At 36.4% G+C, this 25,346-nt stretch overlaps 1 protein-coding gene across 5 annotated transcripts in view; it reads right to left on the reverse strand.

Annotated features, from left to right (window-relative positions):
- LOC140881339 (disease resistance protein RPM1-like) overlaps window positions 1-24,490 on the reverse strand; it is a 50,759-nt gene extending 26,269 nt beyond the window's left edge. Inside the window, exons 1-4 of one of the 5 annotated variants that reach the window (XM_073286565.1) lie at window positions 24,366-24,490; window positions 24,164-24,202; window positions 20,869-23,636; window positions 19,738-20,145 (exon numbers count right to left, since the gene is read on the reverse strand). In XM_073286565.1, the coding sequence (XP_073142666.1) occupies window positions 20,071-20,145; window positions 20,869-23,610 (2,817 nt within the window). In that variant the 5' untranslated portion in view covers window positions 23,611-23,636; window positions 24,164-24,202; window positions 24,366-24,490 and the 3' untranslated portion in view covers window positions 19,738-20,070. The other 4 variants (XM_073286563.1, XM_073286562.1, XM_073286566.1 and 1 more) reach the window with 4 other exon arrangements.
- Between the last annotated feature and the right edge of the window lie 856 nt (window positions 24,491-25,346).

Consider the following 25,346-nt stretch of genomic DNA (forward strand, 5'->3'; position numbering starts at 1 on the left):
GAGAATGAATCGAAAACCAGGGGAGTGTTATTTTTGTTTTCTTTGTGTTTTTGTTTTTCATTGCATTGTGTGTTTGTTTGCATTATGTTCATTGTTCTGGAGTATTGAGGGCAATGCTTTGGATAAGTAGGGGGGGGGGGGGTAGACTAGTTTTGCATTTGTGTGTTTGTTTTGCATCTGTCATGTTTCATGTTTGTTTTCATATTGTTTATTTTTGTTTGTGTGTGTTGTCTTGCATGAGTGGGATGAGTCATAATAGCCAATGATGATGAAGTTTATGTTGAAAAAATTGTTTTTTTTTGAAATTTTTTTCTCTTGACTGGACATGAGAAACTGTAGGTTGAACCGTGAATATTTTTAAGCACTAATATTAGACCAGTGAATTGTAGCGAAAGATTTGATGAAGTTTCTGTTTGTTTGACCATTGCACGGCAATAGGTGGTTTGTGGATCTTGATCGTGTTCTATGAATTTTGATGAGGCTCTAGTAAGACACTTATGATCTTGGGCGCACCTAGAAATTTTTTTTTTTATATACAATTCCATCCGAGCCTTGATAGGATTAAAATCCTATAAAAATTAAATTTAAGGCTAAGTATGCGGATTAAATGAGATTGATGCTCCATCCGGGCTATAGACGAGGGGATTAGAAAGAAAAAAATAGAATGATTTTTCGTATCCTAGCCAGTTATAGCTAAGTCAGTGGGTAATTATTGGGGATAAAGCAATACCGGGTGCAAAATCCGGAGGTGTGTAATTCATTATCTCAAGGGATATGGGTATGTCTAGAGGTCGTTGGAAGAAATGTGCACTTGAAAAGTGAAACTTGCACTGATTTGTTATAGGTCGCTAAGCAGATTTGAGACGAATTCGATCTGAGTTGTATGAAACTGGAATGACATTTCACACACACACGTTCACGTTAAATTGAAGGTGTATTATGAAAAGTTGAGAGCATGTCTGTGTTTTTGGTTTTATGATTGAACTTCTCGGAGGCTTTGCACATTTATGAATCGTCCTTACTTATGTTTTTGTTTGCATTTTGTTTTGCATGTCTTGCTCGAGGGCGAACAAAAGTTAAGTATGGAGGTGTTGATAACTACATTTTGTATGCATATTATTGTGATGTTTTTATTTCGTTCTTGCATTACTTCGTATTATTTTATACGCGTTTTGTGTCATTTCATGCATATTGTTCACATCATTCCCCTTGGTTTAATTTATAGGAAACTCGACATTTGCGATGACAATACGCTATTTCCTTGGAGATTGAAGATCGAGTTTAGGCGCATGATTTAGTGCAAGCTTCAGCAACAATTACGTGAATGAATGAGCAGAAGCCGGAACAAAGGATTCAAGAACAGAAGCATGAACTTTGAGCTGCGTCAAAGAAGAACAAATGAAGATCATGCGCTGATGAAGAGATGGAGGGCGCAGCTGGAAGCGCAAACGCGCAAGGGAGCATAGTGAACAGCGCAAGGTATTGTGCAAACTAGTTGTGATCTGCGCAAAAGGAAGGCGTTATCGCGCATGATTGAAGATGAAGGGCGCATGAGGGAGTGCTAACGTGCAAGAAAAGATGGGAATAGCTGAAACTAGCGCTAACAAGGAGGAATGAAGTGCGATAGCGCGTGGAGTTGTGATGAAGAGAAGAGAGCAAGCGCGATAGCGCTGAAGAGGAAGCAATCGCGCAACATCTGTGTATGAATTAATTCTTCGGGCAGAAACATGCTCGCTCGAGCGAGAGGTGGTGCTCACTCGAGCGAGCGAGACGTGATTTCAAATTCTTCGGAGCAGAAGAGTGCTCGCTCGAGCGAGACCCTATGCTCGCTCGAGCGAGCCGCGGGACCAGAGTTTTATTTTTGGAAAATTCTTGCTCGGGAAGGATTTTATATTTTTAATATTTGGGACCTATAAATATTTTTTTTTAGCATCAGAATAAGGGTTCCAGTTCCAGATTTTCAGAGACGGCGGCTACTACAACTTGGGAGAGAAGATTTCTCGTTTCTTCTTCTTTTCTTATTTTTATTTTCAATTCATGATCAAAAACTTTGTTTGAATTATGAAATTGATTCTTGAGTAGTTTTCTCTTTCGATCAAGGCCACGTGATTGAGTCAGACAATTTATGTATAAAACACGTTTGTTTATTTGAGATTTTTAGACTTCATTTGATTTTATTGATTATCGAATTTATATTTGTCTTGCAAATTTCTTGGCCAGTTATTTGCTTGCATGTTAATCGACTCCAATTTGACAGAGGAGGTTTCGATTTTGATCACTTTGATATTAAACATAGTGTAAAACTGACTAGAAATAGAATTCGATTTCATTATGCGGTTTAGATGTTTACTGAATTTTCACAGTTATTCATGCATTCGAATTTGATTAGAATTACGAAAGATTGGTTCATCAATATTCAAATAGGTTTGATTGTTCTAGAAATAGTCCTTCGAACAAATTAGGAAAATTCCCGTGAATGAAAATTAAGTCTGATATTTTAGATTGACTACTTGTTACATGAATTGTCTGGTACCTACGTGAGTTCTTGATTGAACTTCTACCAAATTTGAGTTAAATCCAAATTTTCCAGCTCCGTTTTAGTTTATTTAATTTTATTTGCAATTTTATTTGTTAGTTAAAAATCTGAAATCATCCTTTTAATTAGTCTAGATTAGGTAGAAATAAATATATTTTGGTAATCATTTTTATACAGTCCCTGTGGGTTCGACACTTGGACCTTTGTCCACTATATTATTACTTGACCTGGTATGCTTGCCAGTTGAATTTATTCACACCGATTAATGCGGTCAATAAGCAAATAAGAATGCATACAAAATACACATAAAATAACACATATAAAACACCGTTATCAAGCAAATTGTTGTAAGTTTCTGTAACGGCTATTTAAGTTGTCGTCTTTGTCAAGTTTAAGATCTAAAATTTGATTCCTTGGTATGATTCAGAGTTTAAGTTCGACGAGGGACTTTGTTATAGGATCGGTCATAAAAATTTTGAAAGAAATTTTAAACGATTTTAGAAGCTTGAGCAAGTCCTGCGAGGCGATTAAGGATTTTAGAACTTTGCAGACAACAAATTCCATTGAAATATATCATTTCTAAAAGTTTGAAATTATTTATTTGCATGCAAAAATATTTTTAAGGCATGCACTGACTTGTGAGAAAAATTTTAAGATGGCAACGTGTAAGGAAATAATGGTTGCACATAAACTGTTTGAGGTGTTGTCACAAGGTGTTGACAACACCTACTATAACACCTTGAGTAATTTGCAGCGGAATAAAATTAAAGCGTAAATAAAATAAACAAGAAACCTAATAAATAGACTCAAATGATTTAAGCAAGAGTATAAAATACTCTTGCAGCGCCTCAGGGCAAAACTTCACTAGAAAAAACTTTCAAAGAGTTTTGCAAACCCTAAAACTAGTGATTATTGAAAAATAAATTTCTCAAAACAAGTGAGAAAATAAACAATAAAATTTCTCCTAAAAACATTCTATATGAAATAGAATAACGAAAACGAAATAAGGAGAAAAATATGTTGAAGCCACAATCACACGATCCGCACACTTCTTGATCACCAATCTTCGAGTGTCCTTCAAGGCTTCAACTCACAATCAATCGATCAAAGCTTCTTCAGTTATTTCTTCAATGTACGTATTTCAAGCTCTTAGAAAACTCTCTACTTTGGTCGATCTCTTTACTCCAATATATAGACTAGATTCCTTCCTTGTAGTACTTTCCTTGTAGACATAGGACTCTAGATCTTGTTCCTTTTAGATCAAGACAAATATACATAATAAAGGAATTAAATCAATAGATATAAGATAATACAATATTCTGATAAACTTAATCATATCTCAAATCAAGTTAATCAAAGAAATAAATAACTTCATGTCCAAGAAAGGCAAAAGATATTAAATAAAATCTTTTTCAAAATAGGATGATTTTAAGGAATAAAATATTCCTTTCAATCTTCCCTTTTTGCCTTTCTGGACAAAACACTTTTAATCCAAAAACATATCAACTAAACTCCTCCTTAATCAAAACTCTCCCTGAATAGATTCTCCCCCTAAGTATAAGCAGAGATGTTGTCACAAAATGTTGGCAACATCTAGCTATGACACCTCAAACCAGAAATCATAAGTGTAAGGAGAAACACTCACAAGAAAAACAACAGAGCTAACATCAAAACAGTTTTGATTAGGGTCAGATCAAATCAGAGCAAAAACACAAAACCTAAGACTAAACAAAAAACAACAAAAAAAAACTAAACTAGCAAAACCAAAAACTAAGATTAAAATTGATTGCTCTCGGGTTCAGCTTCATCACTTTCTTCTCTCCCTTTTTGTTCAGAAGGGTCAGCTCCACTTAAAAGAGACTCATAGTGAGCCTTTAACCCTTCGTAATAGGCAAGGTCAGCCTTTGCTTGTGCGATCTTCTGCTCAGCATGCACCAATTGAGCTTGAATGAAAGCTGGATCAACATCTTGAGCAGCAGAAGGGGGTACAAAAACAGTAGTGGCAGAGTAGGTGTTGGCAGCACCTGCCACAACACCTGCGTAATCAGCAGACTCAGACCACGGAAGGTCTATCTTCCTATTTTCCTTGAGCAATGCAGGTGCGATCTTTAGCAACTCACGGGGCTCAGTAAGTACTTCATCATCATCCTTCTCAATCTCTTGAGAGAGCAACATAGAGTATATTAAGGATGGATAAGGCAACTTCAATGTTGGTTGAGCACAATCTGCAAAGGCCATGAGTGTGTCAAACACGAGTCGGCCATAGTTGAATGCAACTCCAGTACCAATAGCATACAAGACATGAGCTTGGTGCTTGGTAACCACAGTAGAATTCCCAGAAGGAGTCCAGGTCTTCACAGCCGTTTTGTGTAGAACAGAGTACAAAGAAGTGAGCTTGGCAGCTTGCAACTTCTTAGGATGAGCTGGAAAAACAGTAACAAGACATCCAGTGATGACAGATGTCATCTCATCCATGGTAGGCAGAGCATCATCATCAGAGTCAGGGGTCTGGAGAAATCCATTGATAATGGCCGGACTAAAAGAGAAAATCTGTCCACGCACATAAACTTTCCCATACTTCATGTATCTTGGATCCTTCACAGCCTCAGTGAGGTTACAGTAGAACTCACGCACAAGCTCTCTGCAATAAGGACCAGCAGTAGTTACTGTAGACAGTATGTTCCTTACCTCAAAAAATTTGACCATGTTTTGAGCTCCATAGCTATCCACATCAATGTTATGCTCCTCCAGAAATTCTCGATAAATATACTTCTTCCAGCAATCAACAATCTCCTTGGAGTAAAAAAATAGATGAATAGGACGAGTTTACCCGGTATTCTTCACGTGTCGGCAAAACCTTCCTCAGCACCTTCCACTTTTTCTTCTTCTTCTTCAGGGTCATCAGAATCTGACTCTTCTTCCAACTCCTTCTCAGCATCTGAATCTTCACTCGAATCAGAGCTGGAACTATCAAAAGGTTGAGGGCGGTTGTCAGAAAATTCTGCGAGCATCTCCTCATCTGGTTCATCTTCGGATTCTGGAACATGAGTTGTTTCAGCAGGCTTCTTGCCTTTTGATTTCTTCATTTTAGCCAAGATCTGGGCTATTTGTTGGAAAAACACTATTGACATCTCCTCATCATCAGATAGAATAGGAGGAGCAGCAGATGATGGTTCCTCAACAGTAGGAATTGATGCAGATGAATCTTTCTGATCAGCAGTCACAACAGCAGCATCTGATTCAGTGGATTCATCATCAGAAGATGAACTTCCCTTTGAGTTTTCCTCAGATTCAAACAGAATGGGGATGGTTGGAACAGAGGGTTCCATGGCACTCGCCTTTCCCCTTTTTCGATGTACCAACTTAAAGTCTTCATCGGAGCTTTCATCCCCAGAGGTAAATTCAGTGTTCACCAGAGATGGTCTTGATGATTGACCCTTTCCACGGAATCTTTTTGAAGCAGTGTAGTCTGGATTATAACCTGCTTGACGTTTTGATCGTCAAGTCAAGGGTTTCGTGGGAGTCCAGGGACACAAGTCAAATTCTCTACATCAATAGCATTACCAGGCTCTCCTGGAGCGATGGAGTCCAGGGGCACAGGTTCCTCAGCAACAGGAACGATGGCTTGCTCAATCACAGGGTGTGGTGATGGAGGTGTTGTGACACCTTCCGCAGCATCTTCCGTGTATCCCATCTCAGAATGAATATCATGGGAATCAAAACCTTTTCCTGCCATTTGTATATGAGAGAGTGAACAGAGGAGAAATTTTGGGCAATTTGAAGATAGTGAGTATACAATTGGTGCGAGACAATGCAAGGAGATAATATCTTTCCTTAAACAGATAAGAACACAAATATATAAGGCACCAAATCTTTTCCTATTCTAGCTCGGATTCTGAGTAGGCCCCAACGGTAACAAAATCCCAACGGTAACAATTCGGAAAACGGTAACAAATCCTGATTTAATTAGGTAATAAATCCCTTGATTTCCACCGATAATCTAGGCCCAAATATTTCACAAAATATTCCCAAGTTTAACTCCTCATCAGAGTATAACACCACTGAAACAAAATCCAATCATATTCAAATTCAAAAATTCAGAGGATAGGGCAAATTCAAAAATTTTCGTCTGATCAGAATTCATAACCTTTCGGCCAAAGATATTCACAAATAAAAATATGCATGTCCTAATTATGTCTAAAACAGAGTGTGACATAAAAATAAAATGCAATTATATGCCCAAATATATGTTGACAAAAATGAGGTGTTGTCCACGATGTTGGCAACATCTTCCAGCAACACCCTAAGATTCTCAAAAATTTATTACCAGACAGCCATTAAATTCATTATTGCAGAAGTGGTAGCATGCACACTAAAGGAACGGTCTTCATTGGACTCCTTTAGGTAGCTTTTTCCATTTTGATCTTCAATCAAATTTGATGATTGAGATGATTGAATTTTTACCATTTTGTTATTTTGAGTTTCTGACTTTGCAAAATCACTTTTCACTTGGGACAAGATCATGAAATACACGAACATCCCTCCACTACTTAGCAATTTTGAAAAATTACTTTTCACTTGGGACAAGATCATGGAATACACGAACAACCCTCCACTACTCAGTAATTTTGTCAGAACTCATTATTCATTAAGCTTCATTCGACTGTAAAAATATTTTTGCAGAGAATCATAAGTGAAAACTGGTCAATTGTTACAAAGTATTCAACACATCACAAAACAAAATGAATGCATGAATGCAACATGCCTAAGATCCTAAGAATGCACATGAATGAAAAGGTGTTGTCACAGGGTGTTGGCAACACTCCTGACAACATCTCGGTTCTGACTATAATGCACACATACTGAGAGACTTCCTTAGACTGGAAAATCTCTCGAAATCCAAAGCTTTTGTGAATATATCAGCTAATTGGTTATTTGTCCCAACAAACTCAATTAAGATCATGCTTTTCTCGATCAAATCTCGAATGAAGTGATGTCTAATGTCAATGTGTTTGGTTCGAGTGTTGTACTGGATTTTTGGATATATCGATGTCACTAGAATTATCACAGTACACAATAGGAGTATCACTATTAACACCATAATCACTCAACATTTGATTCATCCACAAAAGTTGTGAACAACTACTACCAACAGCAACATACTCAGACTCGGCAGTAGACAGGGAGACACAGTTTTGTTTTTTACTGTACCATGACACTAAGTTATTCCTCAAATTGAAACATCCTCCCGAAGTGCTCTTTCTCTTATCTAAATCCCTAGCCCAATCAGCATCACAAAACCCTACCAAATTCGAATTGGTTTCTTTAGTGTACCACAAACCCAAATTCAAAGTTTCTGCCACATATTTCAGTATACGTTTCACAGCCTTTAAGTGAGTAATTTTTGGGTTAGACTGGTATCTAGCACACAGACAAAGACTATACATGATATCAGGTCTAGTAGCACTTAAATATAAAATACTACCAATCATGCTTCTGTAGAGGGTGTTGTCAACACCTTCGGCAACATCCTCTCTAGATAGTTTTTTATTAGACACCAAAGGTATGCACATGTGTTTACTGTTGTCATTCAGAAACTTCTTCACAAGATTTTTAGCATACTTGCTTTGACACAAAAATATACCATCATGCATTTTTTTCACTTGTAATCCCAAAAAATAAGTTAACTCATCAACCATACTCATCTCGAATGTAGAAGACATGCACTTCACAAAATCATCAACAAGTTTATCATTTGAAGCAGAAAATATTATATCATCCACATAAATTTGGCAAATTAAGATATTACCTTGAAACTTTTGCACAAATAAAGTCTTATCCACTTCACCTCTTTTGAAGCCAATATTAAGCAAGTACTCAGTGAGTCTTCCATACCATGCACGTGGTGCTTGCTTTAATCCATACAATGCATTTTTCAATTAATACACATAATCAAGATGATTTGAATCCTCAAACCCTTTAGGTTTTTTCACATAAAATTCTTCATTTAGGTTCCCATTCAAAAAAGCACTTTTTACATCCATTTGAAACAGTTTCATTCCCATATAACATGAAACAACAAGAAAAAGTCGGACAGACTCAATGCGGGCTACAGGAGCAAAGGTTTCATCAAAATCCACCCCTTTAACCTGTGTATACCCTTGAGCTACCAACCTAGCTTTGTTTCTAACGATGTTTCCCGACTCATCAGTTTTATTCTTAAAAATCCATTTAGTTCCTATGATATTATCATGAGCAGGACACGGTACCAAGTACCAAACTTCATTCCTTACAAATTGTTCTAACTCTTCATGCATAGCATTAACCCAAAATTCATCTTTTAAAGCCTCTTCAACTTTTTTTGGTTCAATTTTTGACACGAAACAAGAGAATCTTACCTGAAAATACGTGGAACTCATCCACAACAAACCTGCCATCTTTCGATAATCCACTTTCTCTTTCCTTCGAGTTTGCAAGTCTCCATACACATCTCCAATGACCTGTGAGATTGGGTGATTCTTCTAAATTCTGCTTGCAACATTCTTTCCAACTTCGTTTATGTAACGCCCAGAAATTCGTCACGTAAATCCGCATGCATAACTAGGAGATTTAATAATTTTAAAATAATGTGAAAATGTGTTAAATTAATTTTATATGTTATTATGTGAATTATGTGATTTATTGGCATGTTTTAAATATTGTTTCGGCATTTAAATCGGTATGATGTGATTTATGAATTTATTTGAGAAAGTTTATTTTATGATCGAGTAGGCGGGACCGTGGACGGACGAGATGTTAGTTTTCATCCAAAATATTTTATGAGATTTTTAGGAGCCTTAAAATATTATTTTAAGGTAAGATTTTAAGAAAATTATGGTATTTATATATATGTATATTATATGTCCGTTTTTACCCAAAATAAGTCATTTTAATGACTTTTATTAAGCTTTAAAAATCCCATTAATAATAATTTTGGGATTTACTTAGTTTTAGAAAATTAGAATGTATTTTAAATTTTAAAATTAGAGTATTTAATTATCCTAATTATCTATTAATTATTTAACCTAGATTATCCTAAATATTATACCCTAAATCCCTCCCAAACCCACGCCTCACCTCTTAGCCACCTCCATCACCATATTCTCCACCATTTTCACGTTCCATCAGAGTTTTCCCAGCCCCATAGCCAATCTTTGAAGGTTTTTTGGATTATTTAGAAGATCCGTTCGTCCCGGCGAGCACGATACACGTCGTTTACGTCGTTTCATCCAAATAATTATCAAGGCACGTCTCGAATCCATTATTGGCCACCATTTAAATCATATTACAAAGATTTTATGCTTACAAGATCTGATATTGCATGTGTTATGATCTAGAAAAGAAAACATTAAAGTTCATGCATGTTCCTCGCGTTTTTGCACTTCATGGCTCGGTTTTGCACTATTTCTGGACATGGCTTGGTTCGAACTGCTGGCTGATCGTTCATGGGTCTAGGTGGGTTCATGGGGTTGGTTTAGGCAAGGTGGTTCACGGCTAGAAGGGCTGGAACAAGGGAAAAGGGGCTGGGACAGCAGCTAGGCGGGCAGAGGGAGCTGTTTGGTTTATGGGCCTTGGCCGAGCCATGCAAGGCTTGGCTCGGGCCAGGCCTGGTCCGAGGGATGCACTTGGACCCTGGGGTGGTCCAGGTACCGGAGCTGGTCGGAACATGCAAAGTATCATGGGCTGTCCAGAAAAGGGGCCTGCGCAGGTTGCATTGGGTTTAGGGGCCTTGGCCGAGCCATGCAAGGCTTGGCTCGAGCCAGGCTTGGTCCAGGGGTTGCACCTAGACCCTGGGGTGGTCCAGGTGTCGGAGCTCCGGCCATGGGTGGCCGGATCTGGTCAGAAAGTTAAGGGGAGTAATGGCTGTTCCATGGGAGGGGTTGTGGCCGAGCCATGCAGGGCTTGGCTCGAGCCAGGCCCCAGGCTGGGATTGCACCTAGACCCTGGGGTGGTCCAGGTGCCGGAGCTCCGGCCGGTGGTGGGCGGAGCAAGGTGTTTAAGGGGCTAAGGCGGCAGCTGCCGCAAGGGGGTTTGAGGATAGGTTAGGGTCGGGTTCTATGGTTTCAAGTGAGCCGGGCTCGGGTCTTTGGGTTTGGGTCCGGGTTGGGTCAAGTCTTGATGGGTCAAAATATTTTTATTCCGGGTCTAGATTTTATTATTTGGGCTTGGGTTTGTTATTTTAATTAATTAAGAGTTTAAGTAGTTAATTGATGGGTTGGGCTTGATTAATTAATTAATTGGACTAACTTAATGGGCTTTATTAATTATGGAGGTGAGCCCACTAATTTTTCATGGGCCGTGTGATCCATGAGAATTATTAGGCCAAGTCGTGTTGGTTTAGTAATTTAATGGGCTAATTTTTAGGTTAATGGGCCGGACTAAGAGTTAATGATATAATTAATAATTATTAAATTAATATTGAGTTAAGCAATTTAAATGGGCTTAATTAATGTTTTAAGTGAGCCCATTAGTTTGCCATGGACCTGGGGGTCCATGAGAATTAATGGGTCAGGTCATGTTGGGCTTAATGCTTATTGGGTCAGTCTAGGAATTTATGGGTTTAAGTCAAGTGGTCAGCAGCTCGAACAAGTCCATGGAAAATAAAAAGGGTCCGTAAATATATATTTAATTCATGCATGTATTTAGTTAGCTATATAAGTAGGATTTTTAAGAAAAATAAATTAAATATATATTTACGGACAAATTTTCATGAAATAAAGAGAATTTTTATGTTAATGCATCATTAATAATTTTTATGATAAGTTTAAGTGCATGTTAAGAAAAATACATTTTTATGGAAGTTGAAGTGAAGGTGGAAAGTGATGTGGTTGGAGGCCGGGATACCTGGGCCCGGTGACCTTCCTGATAATGTTTATGTATGATGAGGTTATGGATCCAGCTGAGAGGGCTGGTGAAGTGGCAGCACAGAGGTGGAAACCTCACCGCCGCGTACGTTGGTTTATAGATTGATCAATCGCTTAGTATGATGCCACCAACATGGATACGACCTGTTGAGAACTAAGAAATCATGATAAGTCATTTTATGAGATTCATTAAATATGATGTTTATGTTTAGCATGATGAGGATGCAATATAATTATTTATTTCATGTTTATACGCATATTATTTTAAGATCATGCACGTATAATTATTATGCACGTATTTTATATGATGTGTGCTTGTGTGTGGTTTCATTTTGTTATGTAAGGATAGAACGTGCTGAGCCTCTAGGCTCACTAGATTTAAATGGTGCAGGTGAGCAGAATGTTAATGAAGTTAATGTGTTCCCGACTGGCGGTGAGGGCGTATGAGTATCCAGGCGGCTAGTACCCGTGACCATCGCTCTATTATGAATTTTATGTTGAGACTAGAACATTTATTTCCGCATAGGTTTTATTATTATAGATTTTTAGTATATGCATGGATTTTAGATTTAAGTATTTATTTTCTAAGTTTTCATGAATTTTTGTGAAAGAAATATTATTTAGGAGTTTTATTATGGCATTCTTATAAATTATTATTTAGTAATTATTTTTAAGTATTTAATTGCATGCGTGTACTTTTATTGTATCTTTTGTGTATTTGTATTTTAAATTAAGTAAAGTTATTTTTAAGTACGATATATATATGTATGGACATATATATATTTATATTCATTATTTTATTATTAGAGAGTTTAAAAAAAAAATTCCAGTAGAATTTCTAGGACGTTTCATTTGGTATCAGAGCCATGGTCCTTGGAGAGTGACTAGCCTGCTTCACGGATCTCAGAAGCCGCACTGCCAGTCTGTAAATTTTAAATGATTTAAATTATGTTTTATGCATGGAACACATGACTTATGTTTTAACGATTTATGAAAGTAGAATTTAAAATTATGACAGTCTTAAAGTTAAAAACACTTAGTTATGCAATGCGGTTACGTGGAGAATTTACGAAAATTATAGTATGCTTTTGAGACGTATTACACACGAGGATGACTAGAATGATATACTTTTAGAAAACTAAGTTTGATAATTTATGAGACGTAAGTTTGACATTTAGATTTGTAGATTAAGTTATGAATTGTATATTTAAGTTTGACAAGTTAGAATTTTTGATATTTAAGTTGAATTTTAGATTTTTAAATTAAGTGAAGTTATTTTTAAGTATGATATATATATGTATGGGCATATATATATTCATTATGTTATAGTTAGAGAGTTTTAAAAAAAAAATTCAGTAGAAGTTTTAGGATGTTTCATTTAATTTTTAAATAGTTTAGTCATGTGGTGTTAGAAGACTAAGTTAAATCAAATTTCGAGGACGAAATTTCATTTAAGGGGGGAAGAATTGTAACGCCCAAAAATTCGTCACGTAAATCCGCATGCATAACTAGGAGATTTAATAATTTTAAAATAATGTGAAAATGTGTTAAATTAATTTTATATGTTATTATGTGAATTATGTGATTTATTGGAATGTTTTAAATATTGTTTCGGAATTTAAATCGGTATGATGTGATTTATGAATTTATTTGAGAAAGTTTATTTTATGATCGCGTAGGCGGGACCGTGGACGGACGAGATGTTAGTTTTTACCCAAAATATTTTATGAGATTTTTAGGAGCCTTAAAATATTATTTTAAGGTAAGATTTTAAGAAAATTATGGTATTTATATATATGTATATTTATATGTCCATTTTTACCCAAAATAAGTCATTTTAATGACTTTTATTAAGCTTTAAAAATCCCATTAATAATAATTTCGGGATTTACTTAGTTTTAGCAAATTAGAATGTATTTTAAATTTTAAAATTAGAGTATTTAATTATCCTAATTATCTATTAATTATTTAACCTAGATTATCCTAAATATTATACCCTAAATCCCTCCCAAACCCACGCCTCACCTCTTAGCCGCCTCCATCACCATCTTCTCCACCATTTTCATGTTCCATCAGAGTTTTCCTAGCCCCATAGCCGATCTTTGAAGGTTTTTTGGATTATTTAGAAGATCCGTTCGTCCCGACGAGCCCGATACGCATCGTTTACGTCATTTCGTCTAAATAATTATCAAGGCACGTCTCGAATCCATTCTTGGCCACCATTTAAATCATATTACAAAGATTTTATGCTTACAAGATCTGATATTGCATGTGTTATGATCTAGAAAAGAAAACATTAAAGTTCATGCATGTTCCTCACGTTTTTGCACTTCATGGCTCGGTTTTGCACTATTTCTGGACATGGATTGGTTCGAACTACTGGCTGATCATTCATGGGTCTAGGTGGGTTCATAGGGGTCGGTTTAGGCAAGGTGGTTCACGGCTGGAAGGGCTGGAACCAAGGGAAAAGGGGCTGGGACAGCAGCTAGGCGGGCAGAGGGAGCTGTTTGGTTTATGGGCCTTGGCCGAGCCATGCAAGTCTTGGCTTGGGCCAGACCTGGTCCGAGGGATGCACTTGGATCCTGGGGTGGTCCAGGTGCTGGATCTCCGGCCTTTGGAGGCCGGAGCTGGTCGAAACATGCAAAGTATCATGGGCTGTCCAGAAAAGGGGCTTGCGCAGGTTGCATGGGCTTTAGGGGCCTTGGCCGAGCCATGCAAGGCTTGGCTCGAGCCAGGCCTGGTCCAGGGGTTGCACCTAGACCCTGGGGTGGTCCAGGTGTCGGAGCTCCGGCCATGGGTGGCCGGAGCTGGTCAAAAAGTTAAGGGGAGTAATGGCTGTTCCATGGGAGGGGCTGCGTGGTGTTTTCTTGGGATTTAGGGGCTGTGGCCGAGCCATGCAGGGCTTGGCTCGAGCCAGGCCCCAGGCTGGGATTCCACCTGGACCCTGGGGTGGTCCAGGTGTCGGAGATCCGGCCGGTGGTGGGCGGAGCAAGGTGTTTAAGGGGCTAAGGCGGCAGCTGCCGCAAGGGGGTTTGAGGATAGGTTAGGGTCGGGTTCTATGGTTTCAAGTGAGCCGGGCTCGGGTCATTAGGTCCGGGTCCGGGTTGGGTCAAGTCTTGATGGGTCAAAATATTTTTATTCCGGGTCTATATTTTATTATTTGGGCTTGGGTCTGTTATTTTAATTAATTAAGAGTTTAAGTAGTTAATTGATGGGTTGGGCTTGATTAATTAATTAATTGGACTAACTTAATGGGCTTCATTAATTATGGAGGTGAGCCCACTAATTTTTCATGGGCCGTGTGATCCATGAGAATTATTAGGCCAAGTCATGTTGGTTTAGTAATTTAATGGGCTAATTTTTAGGTTAATGGGCCGGACTAAGAGTTAATGAGATAATTAATAATTATTAAATTAATATTGAGTTAATCAATTTAAATGGACTTAATTTATGTTTTAAGTGAGCCAATTAGTTTGCCATGGACCTGGGGGTCCATGAGAATTAATGGGTCAGGTCATGTTGGGCTTAATGCTTATTGGGTCAGTCTAGGAATTTATGGATTTAAGTCAAGTGGTCAGCAGCTCGAACAAGTCCATGGAAAATAAAAAGGGTCCGTAAATATATATTTAATTCATGCATGTATTTAATTAGCTATATAAGTAGGATTTTTAAGAAAAATAAATTAAATATATATTTACGGACAAATTTTCATGAAATAAAGAGAATTTTTATGTTCATGCATCATTAATAATTTTTATGATAAGTTTAAGTGCATGTTAAGAAAAATACATTTTTATGGAAGTTGAAGTGAAGGTGGAAAGTGATGTGGTTGGAGGCCGGGATACCTGGGCCCGATGACCTTCCTGATAATGTTTATGTATGATGAGCTTATGGATCCAGCTGAGAGGGCTGGTGAAGTGGCAGCACAGAGGTGGAAACCCCACCGCCGCGTACGTTGGTTTATAGATTGATCAATCGCTTAGTATGATGCCACCGACATGGATACGACCTGTTGAGAACTAAGAAATCATGATAAGTCATTTTATGAGATTCATTAAATATGATGTTTATGTTTAGCATGATGAGGATGCAATATAATTATTTATTTCATGTTTATACGCATATTATTTTAAGATCATGCACGTATAATTATTATGCACGTATTTTATATAATGTGTGCTTGTGTGTAGTTTCATTTTGTTATGTAAGGATAGAACGTGCTGAGCCTCTAGGCTCACTAGATTTAAATGGTGCAGGTGAGCAGAATGTTAATGAAGTTAATGTGTTTCCGACTGGCGGCGAGGGCGTATGAGTATCGAGGCGGCTAGTACCCATGACCATCGCTTTATTATGAATTTTATGTTGAGACTAGAACATTTATTTCCGCATAGGTTTTATTATTATATATTTTTAGTATATGCATGGATTTTAGATTTAAGTATTTATTTTCTAAGTTTTCATGAATTTTTGTGAAAGAAATATTATTCAGGAGTTTTATTATGACATTCTTATAAATTATTATTTAGTAATTATTTTTAAGTATTTAATTGCATGCGTGTAATTTTATTGTATCTTTTGTGTATTTGTATTTTAAATTAAGTAAAGTTATTTTTAAGTACGATATATATATGTATGGACATATATATATATTTATATTCATTATTTTATTATTAGAGAGTTTAAAAAAAAAAAATTCCAGTAGAAGTTCTAGGACGTTACAATTTACCTCACTGTTTTCATCAGTATTCTCATCAGTAGGCTTTTCAACTTTTGAATCTGGATTTTCTGTAGGAGGTGTTGTCGGAGGTGTTGGCAACACTTCTTTGACAACATTTATATTTCCAGAATTATCCAGCAGATCATTAACTTCATCCTCAGCTGTTTTCTTCTTTAGATCTGCAAAGTCATCAAAAACAACATTAATTGATTCAAAAATAGTCCTTGTTCTCAAGTTATACATCCTATAGGCTCGGCTTTTTGATGAATATTCTAAGAACATACACTTATCACTTTTTGCGTCAAATTTAGCAAGATGATCTCTATCATTCAAAATGTGACATACACATCCAAAAACATGAAAATATTTAAGGTTTGGCCTCTTTCCCATGAGAATTTCATAGGATGTCATAGTAGTATCATTCTTCAAATAAACTCTATTTGTAATATGACATGCAGTATTCAAGGCTTCAGCCCAAAAATGTTTTGAAATATTTTTTGAACTTAGCATCACTCTTGCCATTTCTTGCAAAGTCCTATTTTTCCTTTCAGCAATCTCATTTTGTTGTGGAGTTTTAGGGACAGAAAATTCATGAGAAATACCTTTCTTATTACACAAGCTAGCAAAAGAAGAGTTTTCGAACTCCTTACCATGGTCAGAACGAATTCTGATTACCTTCAGATTGTATAAGTTCAAACTTTTGGTGAGCAGTTTCTTGAATGCATCAAATGTGTCTGATTTTTCTCTTAGAAAATTTACCCATGTATATCATGAGAAATCATCCACACAAACAAAAGAATATATCTTACCGCCAAAGCTTTTAACATCCATTGGACTCATCAAGTCCATATGTAAAAGCTCAAGGCAGCGTGTTGTCACAGATGTTGGCAACACCTCGTGTGACACCCTAGTCTTCTTCCCTTTTTGACACGCTTCACAAACAAATGGAACACCAGATTTTAAGTTAGGCATACCTCTCACAGCATCTAACTTACTCAAGTTCTTTAATGTCTTGAAATTTTCATGACCTAATTTTTGATGCCATAGGTCAAACTCATTCACTTTTGTGTGCCTACAAGCCATCTCTTCTCCGAGTTGATAGCAGTTGTCAGATGACCTAGTACCTGTCATGACACAGAGATTTGAATCATCAAAAAATTTGCATAATTTCTTATCAAATTTCACATGAAAATTATCATCACAAAGTTGGCTTATGCTTATTAGATTTGCGGTTAATCCTTCAACATGAAGCACATTGCGAAGCTTAGGTAAACTAGCAACATTCAGAGTTCCCTTTCCAACAATGTTTCCCTTTGAACCTCCACCATAGGTTACTTTTCCACTTTTCTGTTCAACATAGTTAGTGAGAAACTTCTTGGATCCTGTCATATGACGTGAGCTGCCGCTATCAAAGTACCTTGCACCTGAAACATTAGTTCTCAAAGCAGTATAAATCACATGACATTGAATATCAGCTTTTGGTACCCAAACCTTTCTTACATATGATCTGTTTCTGTAGATGTTGTGGGGAGGTGTTGGCAACACCTTAGGCAACACCTTCAGAGCAGATCTATACCTGTAGTCTTCCTGCAGGTTAAAACAGTATGGTTTGATATGACCAGGTCTATTACAATAGTGACAGATGTACTTTCGTTTTCTCTTAGACACAGAAGGAGTAGTAGGCTGTGGCTTTGGTTTCGGAGGAACAATTGGTAAAGCCTTTTTGCTTACGTTTACAAAACTGCTACTTTCCTTAACAAACACATGGTCTTTTGAACTTTCACCAACCTCAAAAATACTATTTTCAAATCCTAAACCAGCCGTATCATCTCTTCCCATCATAAGTAGAGAATCAAGCTTGGTGGTGCTTGAATTAAACTTAGCCAATGTAGCTTTTGCCTTTCTGAGTTATTCCTTCACTTGGCTTAATTCCATGTCTTTCTTACTCAGCATGACTTTCAGCCTTGACACATCAGCCTTTAGATCAGAATTTTCCTTTGAAAGGATAATATTCATCTTATTCCTTTCAATCTAATCAGTATGTAATTCTTCAAACATCATCCGAGCTTCTTCTATGGACATTGTCTCTTCACATGTATCATTATCACACATATTATCAGTAATGGAGGAATTCAAACAAACTGACCTTTGGAAGATGTTGCGGTCAGGTGTGGTAACACCTAAAGGATTGACTTGAAACTTCTTCTTGCTTTCCAGTAAGGCAGATAAGGCAGTATGACTCTCTTCATCTTCCTGTTCTTCTCTTCATCACTCAAAGACGTGTTCATCCCTTTTTTAAGCGTGTTGGCACACTCATTTGCATAGTGTTTAAAGCCTTGACACGCATGACATTGAACCGTGTCCAACTTCTTTGAGACAAATTTCTTCTTTCCTTCCAACATCATCCGAGGCTTAGGAATATCAGCAGGTTTCTTTGGAGATTGTTCTGGTTCAGTAATCCTTAAGGGCTTGTTGGAGAACATTGGAGCCTTGAGTTTATGATCCATCTTCCTTGATTCTTTCATCTTCTTTAGATAATCATTGAATTTCTTAGTCATGAGAGAGATCGAATCATCTTCTAAATCAGATTGATGAACTTCTTGATGAAATTGAACATATTCCTCATATGAAGGCTTTGAAGCTTGAAGAGCTATTGATTTTCCTTTATCCTTCTCTTGTTCTGTATTGCTCATCTCAAAAACTTGAAGGATGCTTATTAGTTCAGTCATCTTCATCTTTGAAGTGTCCTTTACTTTTTCAAGCGCCCAAATCTTTCCATTGAATCTTTTAGGCAAGGATCGAAGAACCTTGTTCACCATAGCTTCACTAGCAATAGGTCCTCCAAGAGCATGCACCTCTGTAGCTATCTCCCTAAGTTTCTTATCATACTCAGCAATAGTCTCATTCTCATCCATCCTGATTCTCTCAAATTTTGCGTTTAACAATCTCAATCTTGTTCTTCTCACACTATCTGTTCCTTCACAGTGTTCTTGAAGAGCATCCCATGCATCCTTAGCAATAGTGCAGTCAGATATGATCCCATACATCCTCATATACACAGTTGCAAGGATTGCATTGAGTGCCTTAGCATTGTAGCTTGAGCTTTGCATTTCCTCGGCAGTCCAATTTTCTTCTTTCTTGATGATATAGTCTTCATCTTCATCTCGCATCTTTGGAGGAGTCCAACCAGTCAGAATGCTTTGCCAAGCACGAACATCCATAGCTTTAATAGTATATCACATCCTATTCTTCCATAGTGCGTAATTCGTGTTATCAAGAACCGAAGGTTTCAGAAACGAGTTCGCAACAGACGATGAGTCCATCTTATTCCCTGTAATAAAATAAACAACCAAGATCAGTTCTTAGTGTATCAAGAATATGACTCTGATGCCACTTGTAAGGAAATAATGGTTGCACATAAACTGTTTGAGGTGTTGACAACACCTACTATAACACCTTGAGTAATTTGCAGTGGAATAAAATTAAAGTGTAAATAAAATAAACAAGAAACCTAATAAATACACTCAAATGATTTAAGCAAGAGTATAAAATACTCTTGCAGCGCCTCAAGGCAAAACTTCACTAGAAAAAACTTTCAAAGAGTTTTACAACCCTAAAACTAGTGATTATTGTAAAAATCAATTTCTCAAAACAAGTGAGAAAATAAACAATAAAATTTCTCCTAAAAACATTCTATATGAAATAGAATAACGAAAACGAAATAAGGAGAAAAATATGTTGAAGCCACAATCACACGATCCGTACACTTCTTGATCACCAATCTTCGAGTGTCCTTCAAGGCTTCAACTCACAATCAATCGATCAAATCTTCTTCAGTTATTTCTTCAATGTACGTATTTCAAGCTCTCAAAAAACTCTCTACTTTGGTCGATCTCTTTACTCCAATATATAGACTAGATTTCTTCCTTGTAGTACTTTCCTTGTAGACATAGGACTCTAGATCTTGTTCCTTTTAGATCAAAACAAATCTACATAATAAAGGAATTAAATCAATAGATATAAGATAATACAATATTCTGATAAACTTAATCATATCTCAAATCAAGTTAATCAAAGAAATAAATAACTTCATGTCCAAGAAAGATAAAAGATATTAAATAAAATCTTTTTCAAAATAGGATGATTTTAATGAATAAAATATTCCTTTCACAACGAAAATATAATTTTTGAAAGCATGTATTTTATAGCTTTTGTGCATAAATTATTTATTTAAAACTTTTAAGCATATCTTTCAATAATTTGTGGCAGAGTTTCGACTACGACTAATAGTGTAGAATTTTTGAACTGCGCTTCATGAAAAATTTTGAGAAAATTTTGGCATAAAAAATAATATTTTTTAATGAGTGATAAAAATAGGAGACTCGTCTCACAAAATTGACCATTGAGACCGTCTTATATAAGTTTTTGTGAATTAAAATAAAAGATCATGCTACATGTACAAATTGGATTACAAGTTGGTTTACAAATTGCATTTGTAATTACAAAATTATCCTAAATATATTTTTGAATTTTTTTTTCAAATAAAGTGTAACCTAACTTGTTATCTCATTTGTACATATAGCATTTTTCATAAAGTATATGATACATGTCGAACAATTTCTCAATTAAATTACTAATCCTTACACAAATTATTAATAGTTTTATGATCAGAGTAGTTGTATTTTCCATTCATTATCGACATAATCCCAAACCTCAATTCGAGGAATATGTGCAAGCTTCCATTCATGTCCTCCTTTGTGTTTCTCCTCCGCAAGTCTCCTCTTGAATTTCTCCGACATTATTGCGATGCTCACATGCTCAAGATTGCTCAAATGCTCGATGCCCTCCGGCAACTCCTCCATTTCTTCACATTCCTCTAAATCAAATCGTTTCAGATGAGACATGCAATCCTTCTCCACTCTCACACTTGTCAATCCTCTTAATTTCAAAAGGCTCAATCTTTCAAGCTTCTTAAATTTTCCGCCCTTGAAAATTAATTCTTCGCCTTCATATGCAAACATACCCATCTGTAGGCATACCAGATTCGGCAAATCTTCAAGGTGTTGTAATGGATCCTCTATGAGTCTACTCCACCATAATTGTACTACAGTCAGCCCATGAAGCCAACACACCCACCGAGGAAACTTCTCCAAATGTCCATGTAGGATAATTGTATGAAGAAATGGCAGAGTAAAAGAAGACTGATAGTTATCCAAATCTATCACCTCATCCTCGTTAATCCCTGAAATGTATAGCCACCGCAGGTTGGTTAGTTTCACCAGCGACGAGCAAAGATCTCTTCCATCTTCTCTTCTCAGCTTTGTGATTCCTAATCTTCGGAGTTGAGTTAGCTTCCCTACTTCTCCCACTATTTTAATGCCATTTGTTTCCTCTGCGTCTATCCAATGTAGAGTTTGTAAGGATGTCAAGTAAGATCCTATTTCATATGGCATTTTCAAGCCTTGGAACCAATCAAATAACTCTGGGGTTGCGTAGTGTTTTGATCCTATTAGGAGATGCCGAAGTCTGCGAAGCTTCAAAATCTCGATGGGCAATTCGATCACTTCGGATTGCTCGAGATCCAATGTCTCTAGGTTTTGAAGATTTCCGATTGCTTTTGGAATGCCTTTGACATTTGTTCTGCTTAAGCAGAGATATTTGAGGTGATATAGTTTGAATACTTCCTTTGGGATAGTTTCCATTGGAGCCTCATCTAGATTCAATACCTTCAGTAGTTTGCAATGCCCCAAAACCTTATGGAAATCGAGTCCTGATTTTGAATCTGCAAACTCCAACCAAAACAAAGACCGAAGATACTTAACCTTAGGAAATTCGTCTCTCTCTTTAAATCTACCGTAAATTGCCATGTGTCGGATCTTATCAGGATACACCCTTTCTCCTCCGCTCGTTACTTTAAAAAGATTTTGTTCTCTTGATTTTGAAATGATGTATTCTCTTAGAATGTCGTGTATACGAAGGAAAAATGAACTTCCATCAAGATCTGTATTTGCTATCTGGATTAGACTTCTCTTGAGAAGCTCATTCAAATAGGTCTCTGCCACTTCTTCCAATGTCATTCCTTCTTTTTCCTCCACAAAACCTTCTGCCACCCATAGTCTTATTACTTCCCACTTCTCAAGCAATTCATCTTCTGGAAAGATGCTCAAGTACAAGAAGCATGCTTTGAGGTAGTAGGGCAAGTCATAATAACTCAGAGACAATAATCTGTTCATCATTTTGAGATTGTTTCCTTGTAATTCAACACCAATGGTACGCTCAAATATTTTCCAATCTTCGAAATTGTTGTTCTTGGTTGCTAGAAGCCCACCAATGACGACAATTGCAAGCGGCAATCCCTCACATCTCTTTAAGATACTTTCTGAGATTTCCTTTAAATAAGGAGGACATGAGTTTTGTGGAAATGCCTTTTTGTAAAACAGCGTTTTCGAATTATCAACAGTTAAAGGTTCTAAATTATACATATGGCCACATGTCTCCCTACAAGCAGCATTGCCTACGTGGTATGAGCGACTTGTGATGATGATGCGGCCACAAGCACTATTTCTTGGAAATGCATACCTGATGGATTCCCACACGTCGATATTCCAAACATCATCAAGGACAGTCATGTAAGTTTTATCCTTGAGAAACTTATAAACATATTCTTTCATTTCATCCGCATCCATTGCTTCCAGATTTTGAGGCGGTTGTAGCTTGACTTCATGAGCAAGCTGGTTAATCATGTCTCGCAAAAGACGCTCTAAGTTGAAATTTTCTGAAACGGTAACCCACACATGACTATCGAAATTGGCCTTCACCGATGCATCATCATAGACCTTTTTAACGAGGGTCGTTTTGCCCAACCCACCCATGCCAACCACTGAAATGACCATAAGCCCATCATCAGTATGCTTCAGCCACCCTACAAGCTTTTTCTTTGGTTCTTCAATGCCCAAAACCTCTTCTTCTTCTAATAGAAGCGCATCACCTCGAGTGTCGTACGTTTTGCTGCTGGATCCTTGATCCTTGAAATCATAAATGCCTTTCAATGTCATCTGAGTCTTGGTAACGTTTTCCATTCTCAAATTTATTTTTTGGAACTCGGACGCAATTCGGTGGCTGACCATCAATTTTTTCACCGCGGTATAAGGGTTTTTGATGTATCGTTTGTATCCATATGAATCAGGATATTGTAAACGGGCTAGTTTGAGCATGTATGTTTCGAGGACGTCTTCAGTGTCGTAAGAGATCTCGCGCACTTGCTTGACCCATTCTTTGAGTTGAGGATGATCAGTTTCTTCTTTCTCTTCAGCAACTCGAAGGAATGCCCTCATCTGTCCTAATTCATCTCGAATATACAACGCATTGTCTCCAATCCCTCCAAGCAATTCTCGCTCCTGTTGAAGGAAGAGCGTAAGCCGATTGAAGAGAAACGATGCCGCACTCTCTGCCATTCTTGTTCATTCAATTATTCGTTGTTCTGCTGCAAGTTATAAAGATTAAGAGAAGCTATTATGTAACATAAAAACCATATAGTGTTGCTATACGTAAAGATCGTCTAGTGACTGACAAAAATTCTTCTTTCGATCGCTAGCTTTTGTTGTATTTAGATATGATCACAGTATTTAGACATTATACATATTACTTCTGAGTGTCAATCCACGGAAAAAAAAAATAACAATAAAAGATTAATATAGTTTTCAAAGATCATCAATTACAAACTTGACGTTTTTTGAGTACGAATAATACTCTTTGATTAAAAGGAAAAGAAATGAAGAAGCCATTGTGTAAAGAACATAAAGACCATTTAGTGTATCTATTAATTTTATGTTAAGCTAAAATAATATCAAAACACAGAAAAAAAAAATTTCAAGTAGTAGGTTTACACGTATCAAATGAAGGTAAAAAAAAAAAAACAGAGAAGCAATTACTGGAGTAGTTTTTATCTGGTGCTATTTTGAGGATAAAAATAAAACTACCACAGTTACTATAGTAGAGAAGACTTACCTGATGCAGTCTTTTGCCTGTGTTTTCAGAATTGTTTTTCTGCACAAAAAAATGAAGATCAAATTGTACAAGTGACAAAGATCTATATATAAAGAGATTAAGAGGAAAATGGTGACCATATTATAGAATTAGCAAAATAATCAAACATATTATAGAATTAATTAATTTATCAGATAGAAGAAGAATTAAACATATTATATACCTCAATTTCTGAGATCCATCTACTCCACTATATTATTTCTCTAATTCGCAAATAGGGGAAGAATATTAAAGGACCTCAAGTTATATAATACCTTCCCTTCTTTCCCTTACCTAATTAGATGGTGGAGTTGACACTGTCTATACAAACATAGTTGAAAATATACTTAAATTCTTTATTTTTTTTAGACGCGTAACCATTTTATTTCGACGAAATTGTTATGATAAAATAAAACTATGGAATCAATTTCTAAACACGTGGCATGATTAGACGCGTAACCATTTTATGTTGACGAAATTGTTTATGATAAAATAAAACTATATAATCAATTTCTAAACACGTGGCACGAATTTAGGTTATGGACTTGGTTTTCTTAGAAATTTTTTACTTTTTTTTCTAATTTGTGGTGCAATTGTATATTTGTTATCACAGGAAATAATTAAAAACTCCAAAAAATTAAAAGATATAGAATAAGATTAAAATTTTATTACGAATCATAATTGTAAAGCAACGGGAAAATTGAAATTCCAAAAAACCGATAGTGTGCTTGATGAGGCGGCATGTATAAAAAAAACATTTATCTGTGTTAATCATACATTATAACTAGTGGACGTATTTGTTTAAAAAAAAAAAAAACTAGTGGACGTATTCATATATATTCCTGAATGTGAACCGAAGAGTACTGGTGACAATATTTCCGTCTCCAAATCATATTATATATATAGTTTTTGGATTTGTTTTTTTTTTTTGACTCAAAAGTTTTTGGATTTGTAACTAAAATATGTGTTATATAAATAATGACAAGTTGCGCAAGTTGGAATTATAAAGATTAATATTGTAAATAACGTAAATAACTTTTAATATGAAATTCGTCACTTGAGATTATATATGTCTAATATTTTACTCTTGAAAATCAACAAATTAAATGGACAAAAATACCCGTCAAATCTATGGGTTGAGTTGGTAATTTTTCAGCTCATCAAA

The sequence above is a fragment of the Henckelia pumila genome, chromosome 2 (genome assembly GCF_033568475.1).
Source record: "Henckelia pumila isolate YLH828 chromosome 2, ASM3356847v2, whole genome shotgun sequence".
Taxonomy (NCBI): Eukaryota; Viridiplantae; Streptophyta; class Magnoliopsida; order Lamiales; family Gesneriaceae; genus Henckelia; species Henckelia pumila.